This window comes from Myotis nattereri (assembly GCF_964212035.1).
Source record: "Myotis nattereri genome assembly, chromosome: 4".
In the NCBI taxonomy this organism is placed as follows: domain Eukaryota; kingdom Metazoa; phylum Chordata; class Mammalia; order Chiroptera; family Vespertilionidae; genus Myotis; species Myotis nattereri.
The window spans coordinates 77,490,194-77,517,439 of NC_138079.1; the positions used below are offsets into that span (position 1 = coordinate 77,490,194).

General features: G+C 39.4%; 1 protein-coding gene across 2 annotated transcripts in view; it reads left to right on the top strand.

The window, feature by feature from the left end:
- The window catches only part of CCDC192 (coiled-coil domain containing 192), a 244,131-nt gene that overhangs the window by 51,099 nt on the left and 165,786 nt on the right, over nucleotides 1-27,246 (top strand). The window contains exons 1-2 of one of the 2 annotated variants that reach the window (XM_081090562.1): nucleotides 3,620-3,714; nucleotides 8,600-8,651. In XM_081090562.1, the coding sequence (XP_080946688.1) occupies nucleotides 3,653-3,714; nucleotides 8,600-8,651 (114 nt within the window). In that variant the 5' untranslated portion in view covers nucleotides 3,620-3,652. Of the gene's footprint in view, nucleotides 1-3,619; nucleotides 3,715-8,599; nucleotides 8,652-27,246 lie in introns of those variants that run through there. The other variant, XM_081090561.1, reaches the window with a different exon arrangement.

Sequence of the window (27,246 nt, forward strand, 5' to 3'; positions counted from 1 at the left end):
AACACCGTGTATATGAATTTACTGTCCTTTCAAAACCAAATATGTGGGAAGAGAGGCAATTCCCACGGGGAAATAAGATTTCCTATGCTCACTGTAGTACACAACTGTAAGGAGGGAGAAGGAATTAGAAATGCCATAGAAGAAAAGTTTGCATTCCTGCCCATCAATTAACAGCTTTCAATTTCATTCCTATGTTTCCTGAAGTAAGCCTTTAGGACCTGGGGTAGGCAAGTCCCTCTGCTCACACTGATAAACATTCCTCTCCATTAAAACAGGCGGGAAGCCTGGAGATAATTAGACCCTCCTGTGTCAAGCAATCAGCAGCACAGGGAAGAGGTCACAAGTAAACAAGGATAGAAGAGCTGGCCAGTTCTTGAGAGAAACAGAAGGAAAACCCCTGCAATCAGCTGAAAAGTGTTTCGGTTGCTGTGGTTCATAGACTGATCTGTTATTTGTATAATGTAACTTTGGTTTCTGTCTCACCATCACCATCTTTTCTTGTCCTCCTTCAGCAAAGACACACCCAGACACCCAGGCATAGGCATAGTCATCTTATGTCCATCACAATAAAAGCATAGTAAACTTTCTTCGGTCAATTCTGTAAAAGCAGTCACTTACTTCCACGAGAGGAACACCTATTGAGGTATTTCTTTTTGCTTTTATTTACTTACTAGAGGCCCAGTGGGGTCCCTCAGCCTGGCCTGTGCCCTCTTGCAATCCGGGACCCCTCGGGATGTAGCAATGCACAAAACAGCAGGTGGCCGGGGAGGAGCCTGAGCCGGGGCAGGCGCATACTGCTTCCGCTCAGCTCATCCTGGCCCCACTGCGCCTGCCGCTGCCTTCGCTTGGTAGTGCTGCCTGGCTTCTGGCTGAGAGGCACTCCTGCTATGGGAGCACACTGACCACCAGGGCGCAGCTCCTGTGTTGAGCATCTGCCCCCGGTGGTCAGTGTGCATCATAGCAACCAGTCATTCCGTCATTCAGTCACTTAGGCTTTTAAATATATAGACAGATTCTTTTCAATGCTTGGGACATGTCAAGTTTGAAGAGCCCTTTGGAAATCAAAGACCTGCTTCCTTTACTCTTTTTTTCAAAAGAACATTGATGGCTACTAGAATGATAACCTTGATACAATGATCAGCTCCACAAAATCAGGGATAAGATTTCATTCATGCCTAGCACCATGCCTAGGACATAATGAGTGTTCAGTAAACATTTGGTAAATACGTGCATAAACAATGGAAAGTCAGTGGACAGATGATGGCCACAGGGCTATTTCCCAAGCAGAGATTCTACAGACCTCCACTTCCTCTCCTTAGCCCCACGACTTTCCTGCAAATCTGCTGTCTGTCTGTCTTGATCTTTCCTCAATGCTATGTTTTTTCTTCTACCTTCCTTTCTGGTCTTACTGATACTTTGTCACCTAACTTTGATAAGGAATCCTGATAAGCATTAGCATGAGAGCATACCAAGTATGCATATTCCTTGAGATTTGTCCTTGTTATATACACATATATGATTTCTGATTCCAAGAAAAGATGCATTTTTGACAAACCACAAGGTCAGTGTTTAAATTGTGCATAGTAGTCTACAAGAGCCCCAAAGAACGCACAGTGTCTTTTTAATTTAAAGTATTGTTAGTGGTGAAAGTGCCAATAATTTATATGTATTTCTAGAAGTGTTTTCTTTTAATCCTCACCGAGGATATGTTTTTACTGATTTATTATTTTTTTAGAGAGAAAGTGGGGAAGGGAGAGAATGAAACATTGATTTGAGATAGAAACATCGATCCATTGCATCCCATACATGCCTCAATGAGGGATTAAACTTACAACCTAGGTATGTGACCTGGTTAGGAATCAAACCCACAATCTTTTGGCGTATGGGATGATACTCCAACCAACTGCGTCACCCGGTCAGGGCTATTTCTAGTTTTGTTATAATATCCCTTTTTACGTTAGACTTAGAGAGGAAAATTATAGTTTTTCTTAAAATTCAGCTCCAGTTTTAAAAATAAGACTATTTCAGTGACTTTCATTCATAAGTACTTTTTCTTAACTTGATCATAAAAGAAAATGATCATTAATTTTATTATTTAGCCTCCTCAGTCAAGAATTCTATAGACCAATATGTTTACGATAATCATGCTAATCAGTTCACCACCTTCTAAAATCCTTCCCCCATAGTATTCATTTAAGGAGAGCTAACAATGGAGAAGTCACTCTGTTTTTTCAAGGACTTTTTGAAAGTCTGTGTTGGTGTCAGCCAATCTCCCCACCTCTCCTTTTGATTAGTGAGATGTAAGATAAGAGCAATAACCATTATAAATAATCAGTGCCTACACTACCTTTCACCAGCCATTACTGAGATGACCTTCCTTTCATAAATTGTTATGAACCAAATGCCTGGTGAACATCTGCACATTCTTCTATCATATACTAAAGAATGATCAACCCTGTGGCTGTTTTAATAAGATGGGCTAAGGGAACAGAACAGAATGTTCGAGCTGGAAGAAATGACAGAAACAGCTCAAGTGAGACTTTTATAAATAAGGAAACTAAGGTGAGCTGACTTGCTGAATTCTATACTGGCTGCTAACTGGGTGCAATGCCAGTCCTTGTCTTTCCACATCTACCTAGTTAATGATTTTTCCAGCCAGACACCAACTGCTCAAGGTCCATAACTTTACTCATAGGATTGTTTTACCAAGGGGGCTTAAAGTTCCTTTGGAGAAGTAACTGCTAATTACACTGTTTACTAGTAATTGGCCAGTTCTAACTATACCCATTACTATTATGGTTATTTGATCTATATGCTGTATCCCTAGAAACAAGTTCTGTGCTTTAAAAAACCACTAACCAAGCTGATTTGGGATGGGCTGTGTGACTAGGTTTGGGTGAGCCCAGGAGATAAGGGAGTGATTTTCGTCCACACACTGCAGAGCTCGCACATGTACTTCCTGCCAGAGCAGGAAGTAAAGTGAATACAGACTGACCTGGATCCACACATGTGTCCGGGAAGAGATGTAGCAAATGGCTGGGAGCAAGTGGCTGCTGTCTTCAGATGAACAACAGAGCAGTAGTGGCTGCACATGAGTTGTGACAGGGAGCAGAGGTCCAGCTAATCAGGCATAAAGTAGCACCTCTGCAATGCTGTGTCAAGAAAGAAGTCTTAATTAGGATACGGCCAGGCAGGGTTTCTGTCTGGGGCCAATGAGTCCCAGGGAAAATCATCACAATTAGGGATCTGTGGCAAAAACCACTGAGAAGCCTGTAACCCAGTCCATTTCTGTGTCGGCACCCCTCTCTAACAAGCAGTGTGACTATTTCCTTAGCACTGGTCCTGGAGGTAGCAGACTAAGGTTCGAGCACAAAACCACTGCTGCTGGCCACTCTGAATGCTTTTTTCAGAAATAATGAATATGCAGTGATTCCTCGTTTATAGTCATATCTGCATCTGATTGGTGAGGGGTTTCTGAGGCTTTGTAATTGGGATTTTTTTTCTTTGAGAAGTTAACTGTCTTTTCCACAGCCATTCTGGTCGCCTAGCAACAGGGGACAGCAGAACAGTAACAGGGATTCTAAAACTCTAAGGAATGGGGATAGTTGATGTCTGTCCCATGGACAGGATACCCCAGTGGGCCTGACTTGAGATGGGACAATGTTATGGCAGTAAATCTGTGGCTCCGGAGTCTGAAACCCCAGAGAGAATCAGGTGAGTCCACAGCTCTTCTTTTCCCAAAATAATTCATAGGATTTTGAGATAAAGTAACCTTTGCTCAGTGCTTCCAGGAAAACCTTTCTATAAAATCTGGGGGAAAACATTAGACAGACTTTTCATCCTTCTTTGGGGAATGACCCCGTTATGTGAACCAGGCTGTCTTCCCAGATCACAGGGCAGAACCTGAACACACAGTAGGTCTTCAACAAATATTTGTCAAATGAATAAGCTGTCTCTCACTTGCTCTTCTCAAAATCACATCCTCACCCTAACCATTTTACTGGTGTAGGAAGGGGTGTGGGGGGCGGGGGAGCTGACCTCGGCCTTTTTTAGAGCCACAGCAATAAAATGTCACCTTCACTGCTCTGTTGACAGGAGATATACACAAAAGAAGACAGGTCATTCCAACACCCCCAAGTAAAAGCCCAAACCTAATCTAGCTACAAATATGGAAGCACAGTTCACCTCTGTAACTGATCTATGGTTAATCACTGGGAAACTTTCATGTTGGCACAATACTCATCTCCCTCTCAAACGTGGAATTACCTTGCATTTTGAATTTTCTTACACACCTTGGATGAGAGCTGGACCCAGGAAGGCAGTATTCTGTGCGTTATGGTCACCTGTAACCATAGCTCTGCTTTGTGAAGCTTTAAAATGTATTTTTTTTATGACATGAAATGTGTGGGCCTTGTTTTTTATTTATTTTTACCCTTGAGTCTGTGGTCTGTGGGTGATGTGGGAAATTCATAAAGCCCCCCCCCCAATTTTATGTGCAGTGTTTCCATATGCAAAAGAGTGCACGAATCTCAAAAAACTAACAATCTTTGGGAGGGAGGAAATTTTGTCTGTTGAAAATGAATTTAGCAAACACTCATTTTTTTTAAAATTTCCCTGAACATTGCACCTAAAGAGATAATAAGTCCATGTGCTGACAATTGGAGAGGTGAACATGCTACCAAATGGAAGGAAAATGCCCTGTGGTTAACAACTTTGGAATGAATAGCCCAGTGTACGGCCGCAGGGGAGCCAGGTGGAGGGTCAGACTTTGCTCTCGCTGCCGACGATCACTGGTGTTTTTGTTTTCCTGGTAGATGAAGCTCCGTGTTCTGTGCAAGGAGAAAGCAGGGCTCTGAGGCAGGAGACCGTGGGCCACGCTACCTTGGTTAACCTTTAGGTGGGTTCAGTTCAGCTCCTTCCCGTCTAAGCAGGCGTAAACTGGTCCCGTTATCTGCTGGCCTGCCCTACTTTCTTTGCCCTCTTCCCTTCTTCTCATGCCCTCAGACAAACCTTCTCCAAAATTTGTACAAACCAAATGGGAACTTGCTTCTAAGTTGTCTACGTAGGGGAGGGTAAGGCCTGGGATGCAATTAACCTCGGGAATAAAAAAAAAAGCATCTTCCCAGGAAACTCTTTCCTGTAAAAATTGGGTACTTTTAAAACTTTATTAAAATCATTTATTCAGAGGGACTCATTGGTGACTGATTACCAACTTCAACTCAGCATTAAAAACATAAGGTAAAAGGTTTGGAAAACAGAAAGCTTTCACTTAAAGGAAGGAGGAATCATGTTTATGTTCTTGTCAAGCACTGAGAAGAAATAACTGTAAGGCTTACTTACAAGTCACATTATTATTCCCTGCCAGTAGAAATTTAAATAAATTTTTTCAGTTTTCCCATGAACAGTGAAGAAAACACTGCAATGAAAACAAGCTTTGTAAATATATTTGTTCGTTTTAATTTGTTTTCTCTCAGGCTAATAGGCTTTACAAAGCTTTTCCCCCTTAATTATGGTACAACATGACTTGTACTGTGTATGCTATGCTGCTATGGATACTCTAAGGCCATGACTCATGACCTTTAAATATTATTGTCAGGCAGCCAAAGGTCTCTCACTTTTTTTTTTTTTTTTTTTTTTTTTTTTTTAGCTCTCTCACTTTTAAACCAGTAGTTTTGTTTCAGGCCCTGTTAAGAGAAGGTGGTTTCAAATAGTTTTCTCTTGTTTATTTGTAGCACATCTGAATATGCACATTAGGGTTTTATACTGAAATGTTTTGTTTTGTTTGGCTTCATTTAGTGACATAATATGAATTTCTTATTTGGAATGTCATTGGGTGACAAAAAATATAAATAAGGTATAGTCCTCATATTCCTATGAGGGTGTCACTGAGAAATGCAAAGACATAGGCAGACAAATAATTATGTACATCGTGAAATGTAATAAGGGATATAAAACACAAACATCCAAAAACTACAGAGACAAGAAATACCTCTGATTGGTAGGGTCAGAGAGGCAGCTTTTGAGCTATAGTGTGAGGAATGGGTAAGGTTTTGACAAGCAGAGAAGAGAGCTTGAGCATTCTAGTTGGAAAAAACAACCCGAGAAAAGGATAAATGCATACTCTGGAACTATTGGGTAGAGTCTGGTGAAAATATCAGTTTCGTGAGCTGCACTGATAGAAGATAAAATTAGTAAGAAGGCAAGAGTGACCAGCCTAGAAGGTTTGTTGTGTTGTGTTGTCCAGCAACTGTGATAACCAAGAGGCTGTTTTCCATTTCATGATAGAGAGTTACTGTCAAGTAGAAAGCACCAAAATACTGTTTGTTTGTTTTTATTTATTTAGGTACAGTGCAAGGAAAGTAATTACTTCTATCAGAACCTTAATGTGTCCTTCCCCTAAGTGGGAATTTCATTAATTTTGCTCAATAGTCACTGATTACTTTGTGAACATTTTAAATGAATTTAAAAGATTTTTGAAAAGTGAGAGGCATGCACAGAAATATGGAAATAAAATAATATATTTGTTAGGGAGATAGTAGGATAGAAAATAATAAAAGTACCCCTGGTCTTTAAAGTAAGGTTTATTGGCTGGCTAAAGTAGAATGAGATTTATTAAATCATCTATTTATGCATTCATTTACTGAACAAATATTTATAGACCTTCCTAGCCCTCTTCAGGATGCTAAGGATAGAGTAACAAAAATAACAATAGAAAAAAAAATTATATTTTCAAGGAGTTTACATTTTCAGCAGGGAAGAGACACAATAAATACAATAAATAAGCAAATGATGTAGCATGTTAGAAGGTTTTAAGTACTTCAAAAAAATAAGCAAGATGATGAGGATGAATATTTCAATTTTCAATGAGGTGCATATGGCAGGCCTCACTGAGAAAGTGATATTTGAGCAAAGAGATGAAGGAAATGGGAAAGAACCAAGTAGACAGGTGTGGAGAAAGTATTCCTGGCAGAGGAACTTGAGATGGGAGTCTCTATGGGTGGCTGAGGAAGAGTGAGGAGGCCGGTGTGATTTGCAGGGGAGAGGTTGAGAAGGAGAATATTACGTGGGGTCAGGAGGGATTGGGATGGAGCCCTATGGTGGATGGGAAGGGGGAATGGCAGAGACATCTGTAGGACCTTGTAGGCCGTTATATGGACTTTGGGTTTTATTCTGAGTGACATGAGATCCCTCGTTTGAAGGTTCTGAGCACAGGAGTGAAATGATTTTCCTTACGGTTGATGTATGGAAAACAGAATATAGAGGGCAAAAGTGGAAGCAGAGAGAACCATTTAGGAGGTTAATTCAATAGCCTAGACAAGAGCTAATGGCAGCTTGAACCAGGTGTTAACAGTGCAGGTGGTGAGAATGGCCGGATACTGGACATATTTTGATGGTAGAACCAAAAATTTCCTGGTGGATTGGATATGGGTTCTGAGGCAAAAACAGGAGTCAATATTTTAGCCTGAGCAATGATGTCATCAACTGAAATGGGGAAGACTGCAAGTAGAGAAGATTTGGGAGTAGGGATCAGGAGTTAGGTTTTGGAAATGTTGAAATTAAGATATTTGTTCTTATCTCAAAAATAAGATATGAGATGTCAAGAAGGCAATTGAATGAGGGAATCTGGAATTCGAGGAAGTCTGGACTAGAGATATGTATTTGGGAGTGATCATCATATTGATGGTATTTAAAGCCAAGCGGTTGAATGAGATCACCAAGGGAGTGAATGTAACTAGAGAACAGAAGATGTTCTAGAGCTCGCCAAAGTCGAGTGCTCAGGGAGGTGGGAAAGGACCATCAAAGGAGACTGAAGAGCAGCAGGTGGCGCAGGAAAGAAACCTAGGACCTTAGGGTGTCCTGGAGCCAAGTGAAGAAAGTATTTCCAGGAGGGAGTGATGCATCATGCCAAAACTCTGAAGTAAGGTGAGTTGTGACAAACGACCCTTGAACGTAGTAATGTGGAGATCACTGGTGAATTCAGTAAGTGCAGTTTCTGTGGATTATTTTAACAAACTCAATGGAGTGGCTTTAACGAAAATTAGGAGGAAAGGAATTGGAGACAGTGAGCATACAGTTTTGCTATAAAGGCGGGGGGAATATTCAAGCAGAAACTAAAAGGTTAAGAGGGTTTGAGATGCAAAGATTAACAGCATGTTTGGAAACTATTACAAATGATTGAGAGAGAGAGAGAGAGAGAGAGAGAGAGAGAGAGAGAGAGAGAGAGAGAAAGAGAATGAATTCCCCAAGCGTGCTATTTCATAGGATAATATGCTTCCCTCCCTCTACTTCTTTTTTTAGAGGAAAGAAGAGATTTCACAGGTTTACAGAACAGATTGTACTGTTTGGACTGCTTATTCTCAAGAGAACCTTTAAAGGCTATTTATCTTCTCTGAGTAAAGTTTACATTCCATAGTTTTGACTTCCTTTGGAAATGTTCAGAAATTGACATTTGGAGGAAATATTTTAGGAAATTTATCTTCAATATTACAGTATAAAAACCTATTTGGTGTGGTGGTGGTGGTGGTGGTGGTGTGTGTGTATACAACTGCGTAAGCTTCTGAAATAAAATGTTGAAATTAAAACTCTTACTTTATTTCAGCATCACATCTGGAAGTTCCGAGTCAGAGAAACAACAAAGAAACAAACTATCGGTAAGAAATAAAGTTTGCCTAAACTATTTAAAAAAAATTGAAGTTGATAACACTGTAACTTCTTTAATTAATGTTGAGATTTTCCTATATTTCATTTTCATATTTTACTAAGTAAAGATTTTAAAAATAAAACATGGAATTTTCTTTCTCAAGATAAACGAGGTAAAGTGGGCAGGTGCCAACTAAGGGATGTTATCGGGCAGCAGGGAAGTTAGGGTTGGTGTGGTGTGGCCTTTCCCATTTCACTTGCTCTTGGTGGCCCTAGGATATCATAGACATCCTGGGTTACTTCAAAACATGTCCTTGTATGTGAGGTAATCCTAGAATTCAGACATGATACAGGTGGGGTAAGTTACAGTATCTGAGTTTACATCACAGTCTATTCCAGAGAGTTCCAGTTCATGCTTTTTCAGCTCAGCTGATGACATGCCTAGTTCTGACCTCTGAGGTCTTCTCTCTTCCTGAGACAGCAGCTGGGTCCTTTCTACCTGAGCCTCATCTAGACCCTCCTTAGGCCTCAGGTGACAACTGTGTGGGTTGCTGATAAGTGTGAAAGCTGAGTGATTGTGCCCTAACCCGTTTGGCTCAGTGGACAGAGCATCGGCCTGCGGACTGAAGGGTCACAGGTTCGATTCCGGCCAAGGGCATGTACCTTGGTTGCAGGCACATCCCCAGTAGGGGGTGTGCAAGAGGCAGCTGATCAATGTTTCTCTCTCATCGATGTTTCTAACTCTCTATCCCCTCTCCCTTCCTCTCTGTAAAAAATCAATAAAATATATTTTTTTAAAAAAGCTGAGTGATTCCTACATGGGGGCTCATTATACTAGTTCTCTACTTTTAAGTTTGAGAGTTTCCCTTACAGAAAAAAAAAATCTATCTGTACACTGTGGATTCAGCTTTGGTAAGGATCCCCTAGACTCCACCCATTGACAATTCTGAAACAACCCTTTCAGCTCTAATGTAGAGGCAGTGTGATACAGAAGAATGATTGTAGGACTAGGAATTAGGCCCAAATCAGTCACCTCCAAACTGTGTCATTATAGCCAAGCTAGTTAAACTCTCTGAGCCTATTTTTCATCCATAAAATGAGGACGATGAGACTTGAATAGTCTACAGGGATACCTTGGAGATACTGCAGCTTTGGTTCCAGACCACCACAATAGTAAAGTGAGTCACATGAATGTTTTGGTTTCCCGGTGCATATAAAGTTATGCTCACACTATACTGTAATCTAGTAAGTGTGCAATAGCACTATGTCTAAAAAATGTACATACCATAATTTAAAACTACATGATCACTAAATGCTAAACATTATGCAAGCTTTTGGTGAGTTTAATCTTTTTGCTGCTGGGGGGTCTTGCCTTGATGCTGACGGCTCCTGAATGATTACGTGGTGGTTGCTGAAGGTTGGGGAGGCACAGCCATTTCTTAAAATTAAACAACAATCAAACTGGACACATCAATCGATTCCTCTTTTCATGAAGGATTTCGCTGTAGCATGTGATGCTGTTTGATAACATTTGGCCCAGAGTAGAATTTTTTGCAAAATTGGAGTCACTCCTTTCAAACCCTATTGCTGCTTTATCAACTAAGTTTATGTGATTTTTCTAAATCCTTTGCCATTTCAATAATCTTCACAGCATCTTCACCAGAAATAGATTCCATCTTAAGAAAGCACTTTCTTTGCTCATCCATAAGAAGTTTAAGTTTCTTAAACTTCACTGGTTAAGGCTTTATCATGAGATTGCAGCTGTTCAGTCACGGCTTCAGGCTCCGCTTCTAATTCTGGTTCTCTTGCTGCTTCCACCACATCTACAGTTACTCCTCCACCAAAGTCTTGAACCCTCAAAGACATCCATGAGGGTTGGAATCAACTTCTTCCAAACTCCTGTTAATGCTCATATTTTGACCTCTTCCCATGAGTCACAAATGTTCTTAATGGCATCTAGAACGGTGACACCTTTCTAGGTTTTCAATTTACTTTGCTCAGATCTCTCAGAGGAATCACTATCTACAGCCTTACAAAATGGATTTCTTAAATGATAAGACAAAAATCAAAACTGCTCCTGATCCAGGGGCTGCAGAATGGATGCTGTGTTAGCAGCATGAAGACAACAATAGTCTCATTGGGCATCTCCCTCAGAGCTCTCGGGTGACCAAGGTGCACTGTCAGTGAGCAGTAATACTTGAAAAAAAATGTTTTTCCTAAGCTATAGGTCTCAACACTGGACTTAAAATATTCAGTAAACCATGTTGTAAAGAAATGTGCTGTCATCCAGGCTTTGTTGTTCCATCCATAGAGCACAGGCAGATCAGATTTAATATAACTCTTAAGAGCCCTAGGAGTTTTGCAATGGTACATGAACATTGGCTTCAACTTAAAGTCCCCAGCTGCATCACCCCTTAACAAGAGAGTCAGACTGTCCTTTGCAACTTTGAAGCCAGGCAATGACCTCTCTCTAGCTATGAAAGTCCTAGACAGCATCTTCTTCCAATATAAGGCTATTTATCTACATTGAGCAATCTGAGTTTATCTCGGCTAGATCATCTGGATAACTTGCTGCAGCTTCTTGCTGCTTCACTTTCCACTTTTTTGTTACGGAGATGCTTCTTTCCTTAAACTTCATGAACCAACCTCTGCTAGCTTCAAACTTGTCTTCTGCAGCTTCCTCGCTTCTCCCAGAACTGAAGAGAGTGAAGGCCTTGCTCTGGATTAGGTGTTGGCTTAAGGGAATGTTGTGGCTGGTTTGATCTTCTATCCAGACCACTAAAACTCTCTCAGCAAAAGGCTGTTTCACTGTCTTATGATTCATGTGCTCACTGGAGTAGCACTTTTCACTTCCTTCAGGAACTTTTCCTTTGTACGCACAAGTTGTTTGCACAAGAGGCCTAGCTTTGGGCCTACCTCAGCTTTTGACATGCCTTCCTCAGTGAATTACTCATTTCCAGCTTTTGATTTAAAGTGAGAGCATGTGACTCTTCCTTTCTCTTGAACATTTAACCATTTCAGGGTTATTAATTGGCCTAATTTTAGTACTGCTGTGTCTCAGGGAATAGGGAGAGCGGAGGAGATGGAAATATGGGAATGGTGTGTTAAGGGAGCAGTCAGAACACACATTTATGACTTAAGTTCACCATCTCATATGGGCGCTGTTTGGGGAAACTCAAAACAATTACAATAGTAACATCAGAGATCACTGGTCACAGACCACCATGAAAATAGAATAATAATGGAAAAGTGAAATATTGTGAGAATTATCCAAATGTGACACAGAGACAGAGAGTGAGCAATGCTGCTGAAAAAATGACACTGATAGATTTGCTTGATGCAAGGTCGCCACAGACATTCAATTTGTAAAAAGTGCAATGTCTCCAAAGCTCAATAAAGCAACGTGCAATAAGATGAGGTATGCCCGTGCCACAAATGAGATATGTGGAATGCGAAAGTTATTGGTTAAGGACCGACAAGGGTAAAGGAGTACAGGAGTATAGTTATTGGAAATCTATAGCATTCAAATGGGCTTTCCTGTGGGCCAAGGGGACCTGCTCTTTGAATACTCTTGCTTCTTTCTGGATTGAGCAGTTCTGCTCTCCCAGTATCGACAGCTAAGAACAACAGATCTAGTGAAGTGCATACTCAGAACCTCACTTCTGAACAATAATTTTGTTCATATAATGTTAACATCTCTTTTCTAAGTATAGTTCATTTAATTTGGCCCCAGAGAGAATGGATATACCTCTCAAATCCACCGTCATTTTCAGAAGGAGGGCTTTTAGAGAATAAATAAAAGTCAATTAGATTAGTAAAATATGACTTTAATTAAAAATTTATTTTCTAACTTGGAGGGCTAGTTTCATCTTAGATGGCTTTTATTTTTCAGTTAGCAAAAGAGAACCTAATAATGAGTTTTTATTTTATATAGTGGGCCTATTTATGACCCTGTTGCTCAAAGAGGGGGTATCCCTCACTGGTGCTACAGGAAACATTGATCTCTGGTTAGAACCCTTGGGTTAGCAGTTGAATTGGGGTTTTGGAAATGGGAGACTTTAGGTCTCCCATCTGGTACTGCCTTTTCCTCTCACAATGCTAATCAATTAGCACTCTAGAGGCAACCCTGTCACTGAAAAGGACCAGGTGCCAATCACCACACTCAGGATTTTTGCCTAAGGCTCCCAATTAGCTTCCAGAGTTCAGAATCTATTTCCTTTCAATTTACATTTAACATAGTTGGAAGCCCTGGGGCGTGAAGTAGCTGGTTCTGCTTTAGTTACTGTATTTTTATATTTCTAAAAGAATACATTTAGCTAAAGGAGGCTAGGATTAAAGACTTCAAGATGTGCATAGGATGTCCACAATTAGTGCTGCTCCCTCATTGCACAATCCTCTTTAAATTTTGGAACTCACAGAATGATCACTCAGCAGAACCTATTCTGCTCTGTACCATGAAGAACCAAATTGCAGGTGGACCTCAGATGCCTCTTTTAAATAGTTCTAGTTAGCTTTGGTAGAGGGGATAGAGATGAAGGATGAAATTTGTTCAATGTTATAAAGAAGTCCTGAAAACTCATGCGCAATGAATCACACTCTACCTTGTGGCACCACTGTCTGGAGACCCTGGTTCCTCATTTTCCTTTTCAGTACTGGTCTCAGAATACTGTTTCAACTTTTGGACCCCCCTGGTAACCTGTGCCTTCTTAGGATGAGGACTGGCCTGCACTCATCTCTGTGTTCCTGGGACAAAGTTTCTGATACTAACGGCACTCAATGAGTATAGTTTGAAATAGAACAAATGCATTGCGGTAGGTGATTGACAGATACCATCCCTCTGAATCCTTATAGCAACAGACAGGGGTGATGCCCAGAATCATCACCTATTCTATGGACACACTTCTTCTAATTATTATTAACACATTAGAAATGAAGTAATTGAGATACAGAGAAGCTGAGGGAGATTTCAGCTGTTGAATGATCAATGAATATGTGTTCACTATATAGTAGGAATAATATGGGACAATCCAGTGAGAGTTAGTTTATTTATATCCACTTCTTGGGTGCCAGGTTGTCCTGTTTATCTGGATCTTATTTCTTTGGGCCTGTAGAATATTATTTGAACTGTTGCCATTGCCCCATTCTAACATCCTCTGACAGAAAACAGCCAGTGCATGTAGATCAAGCATGTCAAACTCGTGGCCCACGGCCGCATACCTCATTTATTTGACCTGTGTTAGTCTTTGAGTTTGACATGCTTGACGTAGATCATCTCATTTGAAACTGTTTAGGAAATAAAAATTCTATTGCAAGGAGGCTTGGCCTCAACAGGATAGCTGGCTCAGGATTTCTCCCCTTGAACTATTCCTGAGAATTGTGATGCATAGAAATGAACAATGTAAAACTTATGATGTATCTGGCCCTGTGGACTGGCACACAGTGAGAATATGGGTATGAGTTCATTAAAGCTAGAGTATGTATAGAGTACTTCACTCAGTGTGCAAAACTAAGCTTATTATAAAACCTCATTATGCCATTTAGCTTTCAAGTTATAATTTAGTGACGGCTTCATTTAAAAAATCATTATGTTACATGACAAATATATGAAAGCACTTTTAAAATTTTTAATTTGTAAGTCAAATTCATAACACACCGTATAGGGAGTCAGCTTTACAAAATGACCGTAAAGAAGCTAAAACATTTTACATTTGATAAACTGGGGAAGGCAAGCAATGCCTTGAATTGTGTCAATTTTTATAAATTCTGTTCTTCTTTTAGTACTTGGTATAATACAGCATTATTTTTCAGGAAGCATATATTTGATAATATTTCTCACATTTCTAAAATTTAGCATTCTAAAATGGCTTTTAGAAGATTTCTCCTTTTGATGAGCAAACTCTCAAATCATTAATGAATCACAGTTAATGTATCACTTGTGCTTTCAATTGAACATTTCAAGTGGTTTAAGAAGACATTCCTATTTATACTTAACATGAGGTCAATATAGAACTGTAGTTCTGCATATATTTAAATACAAAGATTTGCTACTGTTCTAGGAAGTAGGTTATTTATTTATTTATTTATTTTGCCATTCTAATAGGTGAGAAATATCTCAAAACTTTTTGTTTTGGATCTTTTTCCTACCTTTCTTCCTCCCTCTTCTCCCCCCTTTGCTGAAGCATACTTGCCAAATTTAAAGTGTACAAGTTGATGAATTTTTACATATGTTTACACACATGAAACCACAACCCCAGTCAATCAAGATAATGAAACTATTCATCGCCCCCAGAAGTTTCTCATTTTAATAACATTAGCTCCAGAATTTCTCATTTGAATAATAAGGTCTATTTAACTTGTGAGCAGAGACCATAAAAAAGACCTTAGCAGTTTAAAATGAGGCTGGCCAAAAACTAGAAAGTGTCCTTTAGAAAATGATCCTTTGCAAGCAACCAGCAAGACAACTTATTTTATTTTTAACTTCTATGATAAAGTAAATGAATAAGTAACAAAAGGTCCTGTTTTCACATGCAGATGTGTTCCTTTATATTTTTTAAATGTCAACAGACAAATAAATTTAAAAAACATGGGGCACTGAAGCAGATTGTTTACAGATAGGATGTTTTGCAGAATTTCCCCAATAGGCATGGGTGGCACAAAGGACCTCCATAAAATGAAGCATTTGAGTGTCTGCAAATTTGTTTCATCGAATGCCCATGACATTTTCTCTCAATTTGGCTCCTTCAAATGGTAAAAACTTCCAGACAACAGGCATTATTTGGGAAAAGCGTGCTAATTTGTGCTGTGCAGTGCTGATGCGTTTCATTTTTCTGTGCCAGTGAAAATGTTGAGAAGTTTGTGTGTAGACGAGGAAGGAAGTTGTGAGATGTAAAAAAGGCGACAGAAGTCAAATGTACCGTATACATTTAGATACATAAAAGTTTAATATATGTAGTTAGTTGAATTTAAGGATTGCTCTGAATTAATATTCTGGATAAAATCAAGTTTCCCATACAATTTTCTCATCTTCTGAAACCTGAGTGTTTAGATCAGAGCAAGGGGGAAGTATGCGTTGGGGGCCATCTGAGCAGTCAGTCTGACTTTTAAAGAGCACATCAGTTGCTGTGGTCTGAAGAAAAATACTTTCCCACACGTCAAAGTGTCCTTGAGAGAGAATATCCTCCAAAGGGCCTAGCGGCCAGTGGTCGGCAAACTCATTAGTCAACAGAGCCAAGTATCAACAGGACTTCTTCAAAACAGACTCGCCCAGGCCGAAAACTGACTCCTGTGCATGGGCCACGAAGTTTCAATCGCACTGCGCCACGCCTGCACGTGGTATTTTGTGGAAGAGCCACACTCAAGGGGCCAAAGAGCCGCAGTTTGCCGACTACAGGCCTAGCCAATTATTCAATCTAGCCTTTCCCAGGAGGAAATCTCCCCTGGGGAGGTGCTCTTTGGATGCGTGGAGAGAAGGGAGAGCCTGGGGTGACCTGGGCGTGAGGAGCTCATGGATGCAGGCTCTCAGGCGAGAGCCGGGCCTCTGGCTGCCTTCATCTCATCAGGCCAATTGGATAACACAGACTTCATTTGTTTTGATAGTTTTGTCAAAGTGAAATTTGCTGCTGGGAATAATAACCCCAAGTCATCATGTCAGTCGCTGAGCTGTTTGTGTTAGATCAGGTATCAGAGCCAGTCGGTTGTTTCAAAATATTTCTAATAATTTGAATCAATGTGGTGTGTTATCTGTACTTAAGGAGGTCCAGAGAAACGGAGCATTTCTCCAAGTTTTGGCTAGAGTTTGCTTCTTGCAAAAGTTGACTTTCTCCTCAAACAAAATTGTGCGCTAATGCACAGACATGAAAATATAATTTAGTCCTGAAAATTCTATACCTCATAAGAAAACTTACCCTCACCACTATTTCAACCCATTTAAGAAGAATTTGTTAATATTCAAAATAAGTAATAGAAAACATTTGTAACATTTAGTACAGTCCTAGCTGTTCCCAGCCACGCATTGCTGTGGCTCAGTCTGGTTAAATGGAAAAGAAAGAAAAGAGAAAGCGCATGTTTCTAATATGTTTAATTTCACAATGCTTGTGAGTATACAATATTTTTTGTTGTTCCATTGTCTGTGCAGATATAGAGATTGTCTGGTTTGCCGACTCTAGAACAAGCAACATATAATTGTCCATCTGAGAAGCAATCCGTGTCTAGATCTAAACCGCACAATTCTAAAGATTGGCCTTGAGCTTTGTTGATGGTGATTGCAAACGCCAATTGAATTGGGAATTGCAATCTCTTAAATTGAAATGGCATATCCGTTGGAATCATAGAAATGCGAGGAATGAGGACATCTTCACCTTTGAAAGGTCCTGTCAAGATTGTTGCTTCTACGACATTGCTCAATTTTTTTACTGCAAGCCACGTGCCGTTGCAAAGCGTTGGCTGGTTGATATTTCCCAACATGATAATTGGCACGCTGATTTTCAATTGCAGTACGTGCGGTGGCATCCCTGACAGATCGAGTGAATTCAAAAACTCTGTTGGATAATGAACCGCTTCATCTGCTTCCACAACAATGTCGACAGACTTGTATGTGACTGCCTTGCTTTGAACGTTAGACTGAATAATATTGTTAAGTTCGTAGACATCTTTGTTCTTGGCCTCAAGAATAGCTCTTTCACTCAGCCAATCGTGATTCTTATAATTGGTTTGAATATTGGAAAATACTTTTTCAACCAATTCTTCTTTTGACGTCACTAAATTGCAGACGTTATGAGGCAATGAAATTTGTCCTGAGGTCAGATCAACCGGCACCGTTCTGTTCCCAATTTCCAGCAATTGATGTGAGAATATCTCAGCTGATCGATCGTTTTGCAGCTAGACACGCATATTTGTAGTTAATTTTATCTACAATTTATAACTGTAAACAGAAACATCGAAATGGAATCGTAAAATATTTAGTATAGCCTGTGTTGCTTTTATATCCAACAGATGGCGCTGTTTTTTCAAAAAAAAGCATGTTTTTACCTGTCACAGGTGTGACATCTATATAATAGTCTATCTACGTATATAAAAACACGTGCATATTAGAATGCAACATTGTGTCAAAATTTCAAAGCAATCGGTGAAGAACTTTCGGAGATTTAAGATTTTGAACAAATGAACATTTACATTTTTATTTATATAGATAATATCTTTAATATACTAAGTTCTCATAAAAATCAACGAGGAAAAGATTTACCCTTAAATTAAAAAAAGAATGGTTGAGTGTTGACCTATGAACCAGGAGGTCATGGTTCAATTACTGGTCAGGGCACATGCCCGGGTTGTGGGCTCGATCCCCAGTGGGGGCCGTGCAGGAGGCAGCCAATCAATGATTCTCTCTCATCATTGATGTTTTTATCTCTCTCTCCCTCTCCCTTCCTCTCTGAAATCAATAAAAATATATGTATTTTTAAATCGACAAAGGACACAAATCACAATTTACAAAAGAAGACATATAAATATCCAATAAGATGTCCAAACTTGCTTTAACCAAATAAAATGTCCAAACTTAATAGAAGACAAAGAGATAAAAAAGTTTTAAACTTAGATGTCATATTTAACTGTAACTTTGACAGCTATATGAACAGCCAATAGATATATGAAAAGATGTTCAACCTCACTGGCAATTAGGGAATTGCAAATAAAAACTACAATGAGATACCACCTCATACCCGTTACAGTGGCCATTATCAACAAGACAAGTATTGGAGAGGTTGTGAAAAAAAGTGAACCCTCCTTCCCTGCTTGTGGGAATATAGACTGGTACAACCACTATGGAAAGCAGTCTGGCAATTTCTCAAAAAACTGAGAATAGAGCTACCATATGACCCAGAAATCCTCCTGAGTATACACTGGAAACCTTGAAATCATGTATTTGCAAAGATATATGCATTTCTATGTTCATTGCAGCATTATTCATGGTGGCCAAGACATGGAAACAGCCAAAGTGCCCTGTGTTTGAGGCCTGGATAAAGAAGATGGGGCACATATATACAATGGAATACTACTCAGCCATAAGAAAGGATGAAATAGCGCCATTTGCAACAACATGGATGGACCTTGAGAACATTATGCTCAGTGAAATAAGTCAGTCAAAGAAAGCTAAGAGCCATATGATTTCACTCATATGTGGGATATAAAACTGAAACTCATGAACACAAACAGCAGTGTGGTGGTTGCCAGAGGGAAGGGGTGAGGGGAGAATGGAGTCCTAATATATGGTGATGGATTTGACTTTGGGTGGTGGGCACACAATGCAATATACAGATCTTGTAACATAGAAACCTATACCTGAAACCTATATGATCATGTTTATCAATGTCACCCGAATAAATTTAATTTTAAAAAATAAATAACTTATTAAAAGGTATTGAAAATATTATTATAGGAAAATGTATAAGAAAACTATGATTCTTGCCCTAACTGGTTTGGCTCAGTGGATAGAGCATCGGTGTACGGACTGAAGGGTCCCAGGTACGATTCCAGTCAAGGGCATGTACCTTGGTTGCAGGCACATCCCCAGAAGGGAGTGTGCAGGAGGCAGCTGATCAATCTTGCTCTCTCATTGATGTTTCTAACTCTCTATCCCTCTCCCTTCCTCTCTGTAAAAAAATCAATAAAATATATTTTAAAAAAAAAAAGAAAACTATGATTATCATATAGTATTGGTGGGTGTGTTAATTTTGGAGATGCAATCTTAAATGTGTATCAAGAATATAATCTTTAAAATCCAGTAACTGCTTTTTTCATATGTATTAAATAAAAAAACAAGTTGATAGAGATGTATAAATATGCTTATTACAGGATTGTCCAGTAGTAGGGAAACTGCATTTGTACCTAGTAAAATTTATTGTGAACATAAAAAAATTATTGTAATTTTTGAAGTTAAAAATTATAGAAAATAATATCTATCATCATTCAAATATAGATTATACCTATGATATATTGTTCACTGAAAGTGGTCATAATTTAATCAGATATAACCATGTATAGTATGAGTTAAAATGTTTTATATGCTATATATCTTACAGGCACACACACACACAGAAGTCTATCAAAGAATGCACCAATTGTGGTCTTAGTCAGCTCAGGCTGCACTAACAAACTGTCACAGACTGGTGGCTTAAACAACAGACATTTATGTATTTCTCACAGTCCTGAAGTCAGAGATTAGGGTACCAGCATGATTGGGTCCCGACTTGCAGATGGTTGCCTTGTTGCTTTATCTCACATGGGGGGTAGGGTGGGAAGCAGTGGAAAAGAGAGAAGTTAACAAAAGGAGAGAGCCCACTGATTTCTTCTTGTAAGGACACTAATCCCATCGAGAAGACCCCACCCTGATGACCTCATCTAAACTGAATGACTTCTCAGAGGCCCCAACTCCTAATATTATCACATTGGGAATCCGGGCTTCAACGTGTGAATGTGAGGCAGCAGGTGACACAAACATCAATCCATAACATGTTGCAATCTCTGGATGGTAGGGTTATGAATGATTTTTCTCTTTCATTTTTATACCTTTTAAATTGTATGGATTTGGGGGACACAATATATAGAAAATCTGTGCCACAGAGATGATGCTTAATACATGTATTTTCTCCCTTTTCCTCTCATTTTTATAGTATTGAAGTTTACTTATCTGAATATCTTTCCACCCTTTCTCAACCTTTATCCCACTATGAGCTCCTAAAGCAGGGGTGGGCAAACTCTGGGCCACAATGGGTTCTTAAACTGGACCGGAGGGCCGGAACAAAAGCATGGATGGAGTGTTTGTGTGAACTAATATAAATTCCAAGTAAACATCATTACATAAAAGGGTACGGTCTTTTTTTTTTTTTTTTTTAGTTTTATTCATTTCAAACAGGCCGGATATGGTCCGCAGGCCGTAGTTTGCCCACGGCTGTCCTAAAGGGTAGGGAATTTGATTAACTCATCTTTATCCTCCAAGGTTTAGCTCTGGGACCTACATACAAAAGGTACCCAGTAAAGATGTGCATGATCTCATTGTTATTGAGTAGCTGAACACATTGCATTTTTCAGATAGGGAAGAAAATGCTCTTGATGCAAAATAAAATTAATTTGTAAGATATATTTAAATTAAATGTGGGTTAGAAACATTCTTTGGAAAGGAGTAAGTCCTGTTTTGCTTGCCTTAAATGCCCAAGAAAAATGCTATAACTTCTAGGACAGAATGCTTACCCTAAAGGCTATCACTACTTAGACACTTCCTTAAAATAGAAATGCCTATGTCCTATTCATATCTCTCCTTTTGAATAAAGCAGGATTTGGCCTTCAAATGTGTTCTTGCGTATTTTTTAAAATAATCATGAAAATTTAGAAAAAAATCTCCAATATAACTTACTTTGAGGCTGCTTAACATGTAATGCTGAGCTTCAAATGGTTAGATTTGAGAACTTAAAATAAAATAGTTTAGTATCCACAAGGTAACTTTCAAATTACTTAAGCTCTTAACCCTTAAGTATACTAGAAAACCAGTCATCATCATTTACCATCTGGATCAAATAAACCCATCAAAAATGGTTTTAAAGTTATTTTCAAATAATTTACAAAAGGATAATGGCATAGTTTTAAAAATCATTAGAAATTTTAATAAGAATTTAAACATAGCAAATCTTGTATCAAGTAACAATTTTGGCTCATACTGGTAAACATTTAAAAGAAAACTATCACACATCCTCTTAGCAAACAGGAAAAGTCCAAGTTCTTATCACCAATTATTGTGTGATAGTCTTTGCTGTATGAGATATTCTATTTCCTATTTTGTCCTTAGAAATATGCTTTTCACTCACTAATTCATGAGTTTGAGGACATTCATCTAAGTTTCTAGAGTCATGATCTGAAGATTCATATTCTATTTCACTGACATAATTAATTCCACTGTCAACACTAGTATCTAGAAGAGCATTGTCCGTAGAAATATAGTACAAGTGATACATGTAATTTTACATTCTCTAGTAGCCACATTAAAAATTTTAAATAGCCCAGGCTGGTGTTGCTAAGTGGTTAGGTCATTGGCCTGTGCACAAAAGAGTTTTGGGTTCAATTCCTGGTCAAGGGCAGGTACCTGGGTTATAGACTCAATCCCCAGCCCCAGTCGGGAAGCGTGCAAGAGACTACCAATCCAGGTGTGTCTCTCATTGATGTTTCTCTCTTCTCTCTCTCTCTCTCTCTCTCTCTCTCTCCTTTCTATGCTCTCTAAAAATCAATGGAAAAAATATCATCAGATGAAGGTTAACTAACTAAATAGGTGAAAGTAAATTTTAATATTATATTTTATTTAACCTAACATCAAAAATATTGTCATTTCAATATGCAATCAATATAAAAACATATTGAGGTATCTTACATTCTTATTTATTGGGCTAAGAAGTCTTCAAAACTCTGTGTATATTTTATACTTACAACACATCTCAATTAAAACTAACCATATTTCAAGTACTGACAAGTCACATATGATTAGTGGCTACTGCATTGGACAGTGCTGGTCAAGAATGCTGCTCTTCACATTCATCTTCTGATTTGCCTAAGAATTATGAAATGTCCTCCTCTATCAATTTTCTTCTCTTTGGACATTATATATGGAAAAAAATTTAGTATTCACAGCTGTGTTTAATGAAAGCCAAAACTAGGCTATAAAAATGGTGTCTCCTCTTCTGTACCTTAAAAGATGATGAATACTTCTGGCAACACAATGAGAAAATGAAGGACGAGTATCAATTTTATGAATGGATTGTCCTCTAGGCAATTTCACTGGGGACCAAGCCCACAACCTGGGCATGTGCCTTGACCAGGAATGAAACTGTGAACTCCTGGTTCATAGGTCGACACTCAACCACTGAGCCACACCTGCTGGGCCACACTTTTTTCTTTTTAATCTTTAAAGTCTTCATTGAAAAGAATTGATGAATAATGATATATGAAATAATTAAATATTCCTAGAATGATCCAGTAACAATGTGTTTCAAATATAGGAAAAATAAGATTACTGCGATCCCACAATACAGCCTAGATTTGAAAGGCTCTAATAGATCTGTATTGTATTTGCAAGATAGAATGAGTTTTATTCTATTTTTTAAACAAATATATATTATTTTGGTTTTTATAAGACTTCTTAGAAAGAATAAAAGCCATAAAATATAGATTTTTATTAATATAATGGCTCAAAAACAGAACCTCAAAACCACATTGGGTCCAATGAATATTGGTGGTATATTAAGGATTAAACTGTATTAATTAAACAGTATGTGGCGAAATTTTTCAGAGATATGTTTTTTAAAAATGTCCTTTCTTTTCTATAAGTTTCTATCTCACATTATAGCTTTCCCCAAATGTTCTCCTCAAAAGTTCCTTGGAAATGTATTTCCTTTAGCCCTAGTCCATCCACACCCCTCTTCATTCTCTCCCTTTTCATTTCAAAAGATCAAAAGAACATGACTAACAAGAAGGTCCAGAGCAGACCCAGTAAAAACCCTCTTTGGCAGGCAGAGAAGAGTACATTTTTTAATTTTTGTTCTTATATTATGCACAGTGAATTACTTTTTCCAACAAGGAGTAACCAGCTAGATACAGTTGCATATTGCCAAGATCACCAGTGTTTCTAAGAGTTTGGGGTCTTTATGATCAACAACCTGGCTCTTTCTAGGCTGTGAGCTCCCAGAAGCTATATTATTGAAACATAAAACCTAGAGCTTAAACAGAAGATGCTTTTTATGGTCCATGGACACAGACAATGGGGTGGTGGGGGCCTGGGGTGAGGATAAGCTGGAGGGGCTAATGGGGGGAAAAAGAGGACATATGTAATACTTCCAACAATAAAGAATTTAAAAATAAATAAGTAAATAAATAAAATCAATTAAAAAAACACATATCCTTGGATGAGGATAAAAAAAATTTTAAAAAGTAAAATAAATAAAAAGAAGATGCTTTTTAAAAAGCTTGCTTCTAAGGATCAGCCATTATGCTAAGCATTTTTCTGCATTACCACATTTAATCATCATAGCAGCTCCTACTGAGTTATTATTTCTTCCATTTTTAGAGGTGAGGAGTCAAAGGCTCAGAATAAATTACTTGCTTAAAGTCACATGAACAATAAGTAATAAAATCAACAGAACCCATTCCAGTTAGTATTTAGGGGGAAGTGAATTATTAAAGGATAATAGGTATCTCAGAGGATCTCTAGGATAATCAGAGAGTCAGGCTTGGAAAACATGCACGACTAGAGGCCCGGTGCCTGAAATTCACACATGGGGGGGTCCCCTCAACCCAGCCTTCACCCTCTCCAATCTGGGACCCCTTGGGGGAAGTCTGACTGCCAGTTTAGGCCCGATCCTGGGGACAGCAATTGGACATCCCTCTCACAATCCAGGACTGCTGGCTCCTAATTGCTCATCTGCCTGCCTGCCTGCCTGATTGCCCCTAACTGGCCCCCCTGCCAGCCTGGTCGCTCCCAAATGCCCCCCCCCCCCACTGGTCTGGTTGCTCCAACAGCCCCCTCTGCTGGTCTGGTCACCCCTAACTGCCCCCCCCCAGCCTGGTCGCTCCTTACTGCCCCCCCTGCTGGCCTGGTTGCCCCCAACTGCCCCCCTCTGCGGGCCAGGTCACCCCTAACTGCCCCCCCCAACCTGGTCGCCCCTCAGTGCCACCTCTGCCAGCCTAGTCGCCCCTCACTGCCCCCTTCTGCTGGCTTAGTTGTCCCTCACTAACCCCCCTGCCAGCCTGGTCGCCCCATGCAGCCTGCTGGTTCAATCATTTGGTCATCCCTCACTAACCCCCCTGCCAGCCTGGTCGCCCCACTCAGCCTGTCCAGTTGTCCATTCGGTTGTTTCGGATGTGATGGTCCCTGGCTCTTTATATATATAGGTTACCCTGCCAGGTTCTGGTGAAGAACCAATTGCTGCTGCCACCAGACATAAGCCCACATTACTTGTTACTTCCCTGAGTATATTACTTCTAAGTCTTCTGTCACCTCAGCCTCAGAAAAAGAATGACTCTCTCAACTGGACCAGATTCTACTTGGCACCTGTTTCATATCCCTTTCTGCCATACTAAAGTCTCAGGCTGGTGTGTCTGATTGGGGGAGACACATATCTACAGCGTGGCTGCAAAGGATGTTGTAAGAGGGAGTTCTTGGCTTATACTTTGGGGAGATGGGCTTCATGAGATGGGAAATTTTCCAGACGGGGAAAGACACTGGACCATCACAATGGAATGGCAAATGCCCACCAAAGAGAGCAAGATGAATTAGCTCTAACAGAGGCCCAGTGAGTAGCTAATGTCGGGCACACTACACCACCTTCTCTGATAATCTGGCCATGCCCCTTAGTAGTATTTTGACTGTGAGACCTTAAAAGAAGTGGAAATTCACAGCAAAAGAGAGTTCTCCCATCTGTTCTCTGCTTACCTTATCATATTGGAATGCTCTATGGAAATTGTTGCTAAACTTTTATCTGATTTAAAAGAATGCCTAACACATTTCTCCTTCATATCTTGGTAAAGAAGGGAGTCTGTGCAAATGCCAGGCTGGGTCATAGGGGAGAGGTGTCTCATGGAAAAGGTTTCTCATGAAACATCAAGTTCATCAAGTTCAATTAAGGATTCCCTTGCTAGGTTTTGAGAACAACACCATTAGAGTACGGAAGTTCGTATCATTGCAGTTAAATTTCTTAGATCTTTTTATTTTAACTTTTCTTATTTAGAGCCTAAATTTTACTGGCAGAAAATATTATCTTCATTCTGAATATTGTTAATTATAAAATATTTGATGATTATACACAGCTTAACAATAATTTATTCACAAAGCTAAGTTGAAAAACCTCGGTTAATGTGGGTAGTAAAATTCTACCCCTTTACTTTTAAAATGACCTGAAAATCCTTCTTCCTAAAGGCATATACATTTCCTAAAACATTGGGATTAAAGGGAGGATAAAAACATTGTTGGTCAATACATCCAAGTACTCAAAACCTAAACTTATGTAAGATGTGTGAGAAAATAAATAATCCTGTCACAAAGTACTAATCTATTCAGAACATTGTCTTTACAAATGGAAAAAGCATTTGCATTATTATATGCTCCACTAAACCAAAATTTTACTTAGCACAAACAGTATTTTTTGGTTGTTTTCTTTACCAAAGGGATCAAAATTCTTTCCTCCAGTAAGATTACCTTATCATATTTTTTCCTTTATAATTTTTTATTTTATAGTTCTTATTATGTTCAGTCTCCTTGTTTTATTTTGTTCTCACAACAATCCTGTGAAGTAGGTAAAGAGTAGTTGAATTAATTTTAAAACATTGGTTAATTCCTTCACCCTATAATTTTCCTGCTTTATACATTTGTCTTATGTTGCTGTTGTTTTTTAATGTGGTAATATACCAATAACATAAAATTGACTATTTTAACCATTTGTAAGTGTGCAATTCAGTAGTATGAAGCATGTTCACATTTTTGTGCAACTAATCTCCATAATGTTTGCATCTTGCAAAACTAAAACACTCTATTTATTAAATAATAACTCCTCATTTCCCTCTTTCCTCATTTTTTTAAAAAGAAATCAAGTCTTTTCTTAATAAATTGAAATGCTCTGAACTGAATTAAAATAAGAGTTGGCCTTTTCAGAGTTTCGGGTAAGCCATTATTTATAGTTATTTATGAAGCTATCAAATGTCATGCAGTCATTTCTCTTTCACTTCCACGCCAAAGATCTTTTTATAGGTTAAAATCTGGGTCAACAACTCCTTTCCACTACATTTTTCCTTTATTTTATCATTGATGCTATAGAAATGGAAAGTAGTTAAAACTTTTGTGAAAGACTGACCATTGGAAACATGTTTTTTTTCCTAGAAAAGTAGTATCTTGGAAGCTTGTTAAAGCAACTTTATATTGAATACAGGTCCATCTTGAACTTGGTCTAGAGCCGTAGTCGGCAAACTGTGGCTCGCGAGCCACATGCGGCTCTTTGGCCCCTTGAGTGTGGCTCTTCCTAAGCCTTAGGAGTACCCTAATCTACACTAATAAAAGAGAAAAATGGTAATTGGCGTACGGCGATACCGTTTTCATTGGCTAATCAGGGCTATATGCAAATTAACTGCCAACTAAGATTGGCAGTTAACTGCCAACTAAGATTGGCAGTTAACTGCCAACAAGATGGCGGCTAATTTGCATATGTAGGCACAACGCAGGGAGGCGAAAGGGAAAGCAGGAAGAAGCCCCCTGCCACTGACAGTGATCGGAAACCCAGGGGGGAGCTAAGAGGGCCGCCTTTGCCCTGCCCCCCAGCTATGATCGGAGAATCAGGCGCCTTTGCCGCCCTGGCCAGTGATAGCAGGAAGTAGGGGTGGAGCCAGTGATAGGAGCTGGGCACGGTCGAAGCTGGCAGTCCCAGGAGCTAGGGGTCCCTTGCCTGGGCCTAAAGAGAAGCCCACGATCGCGGCACCCCCCGCTGCCACTGCAGGTCCCCACTGCTTGGGCCGGACGCCTAGGCCAGAGGCGTTAGGCCTGGGCAGGGGCGGAGCCTGCAACCGCGGGGAGCTGGGGGTCCCCTG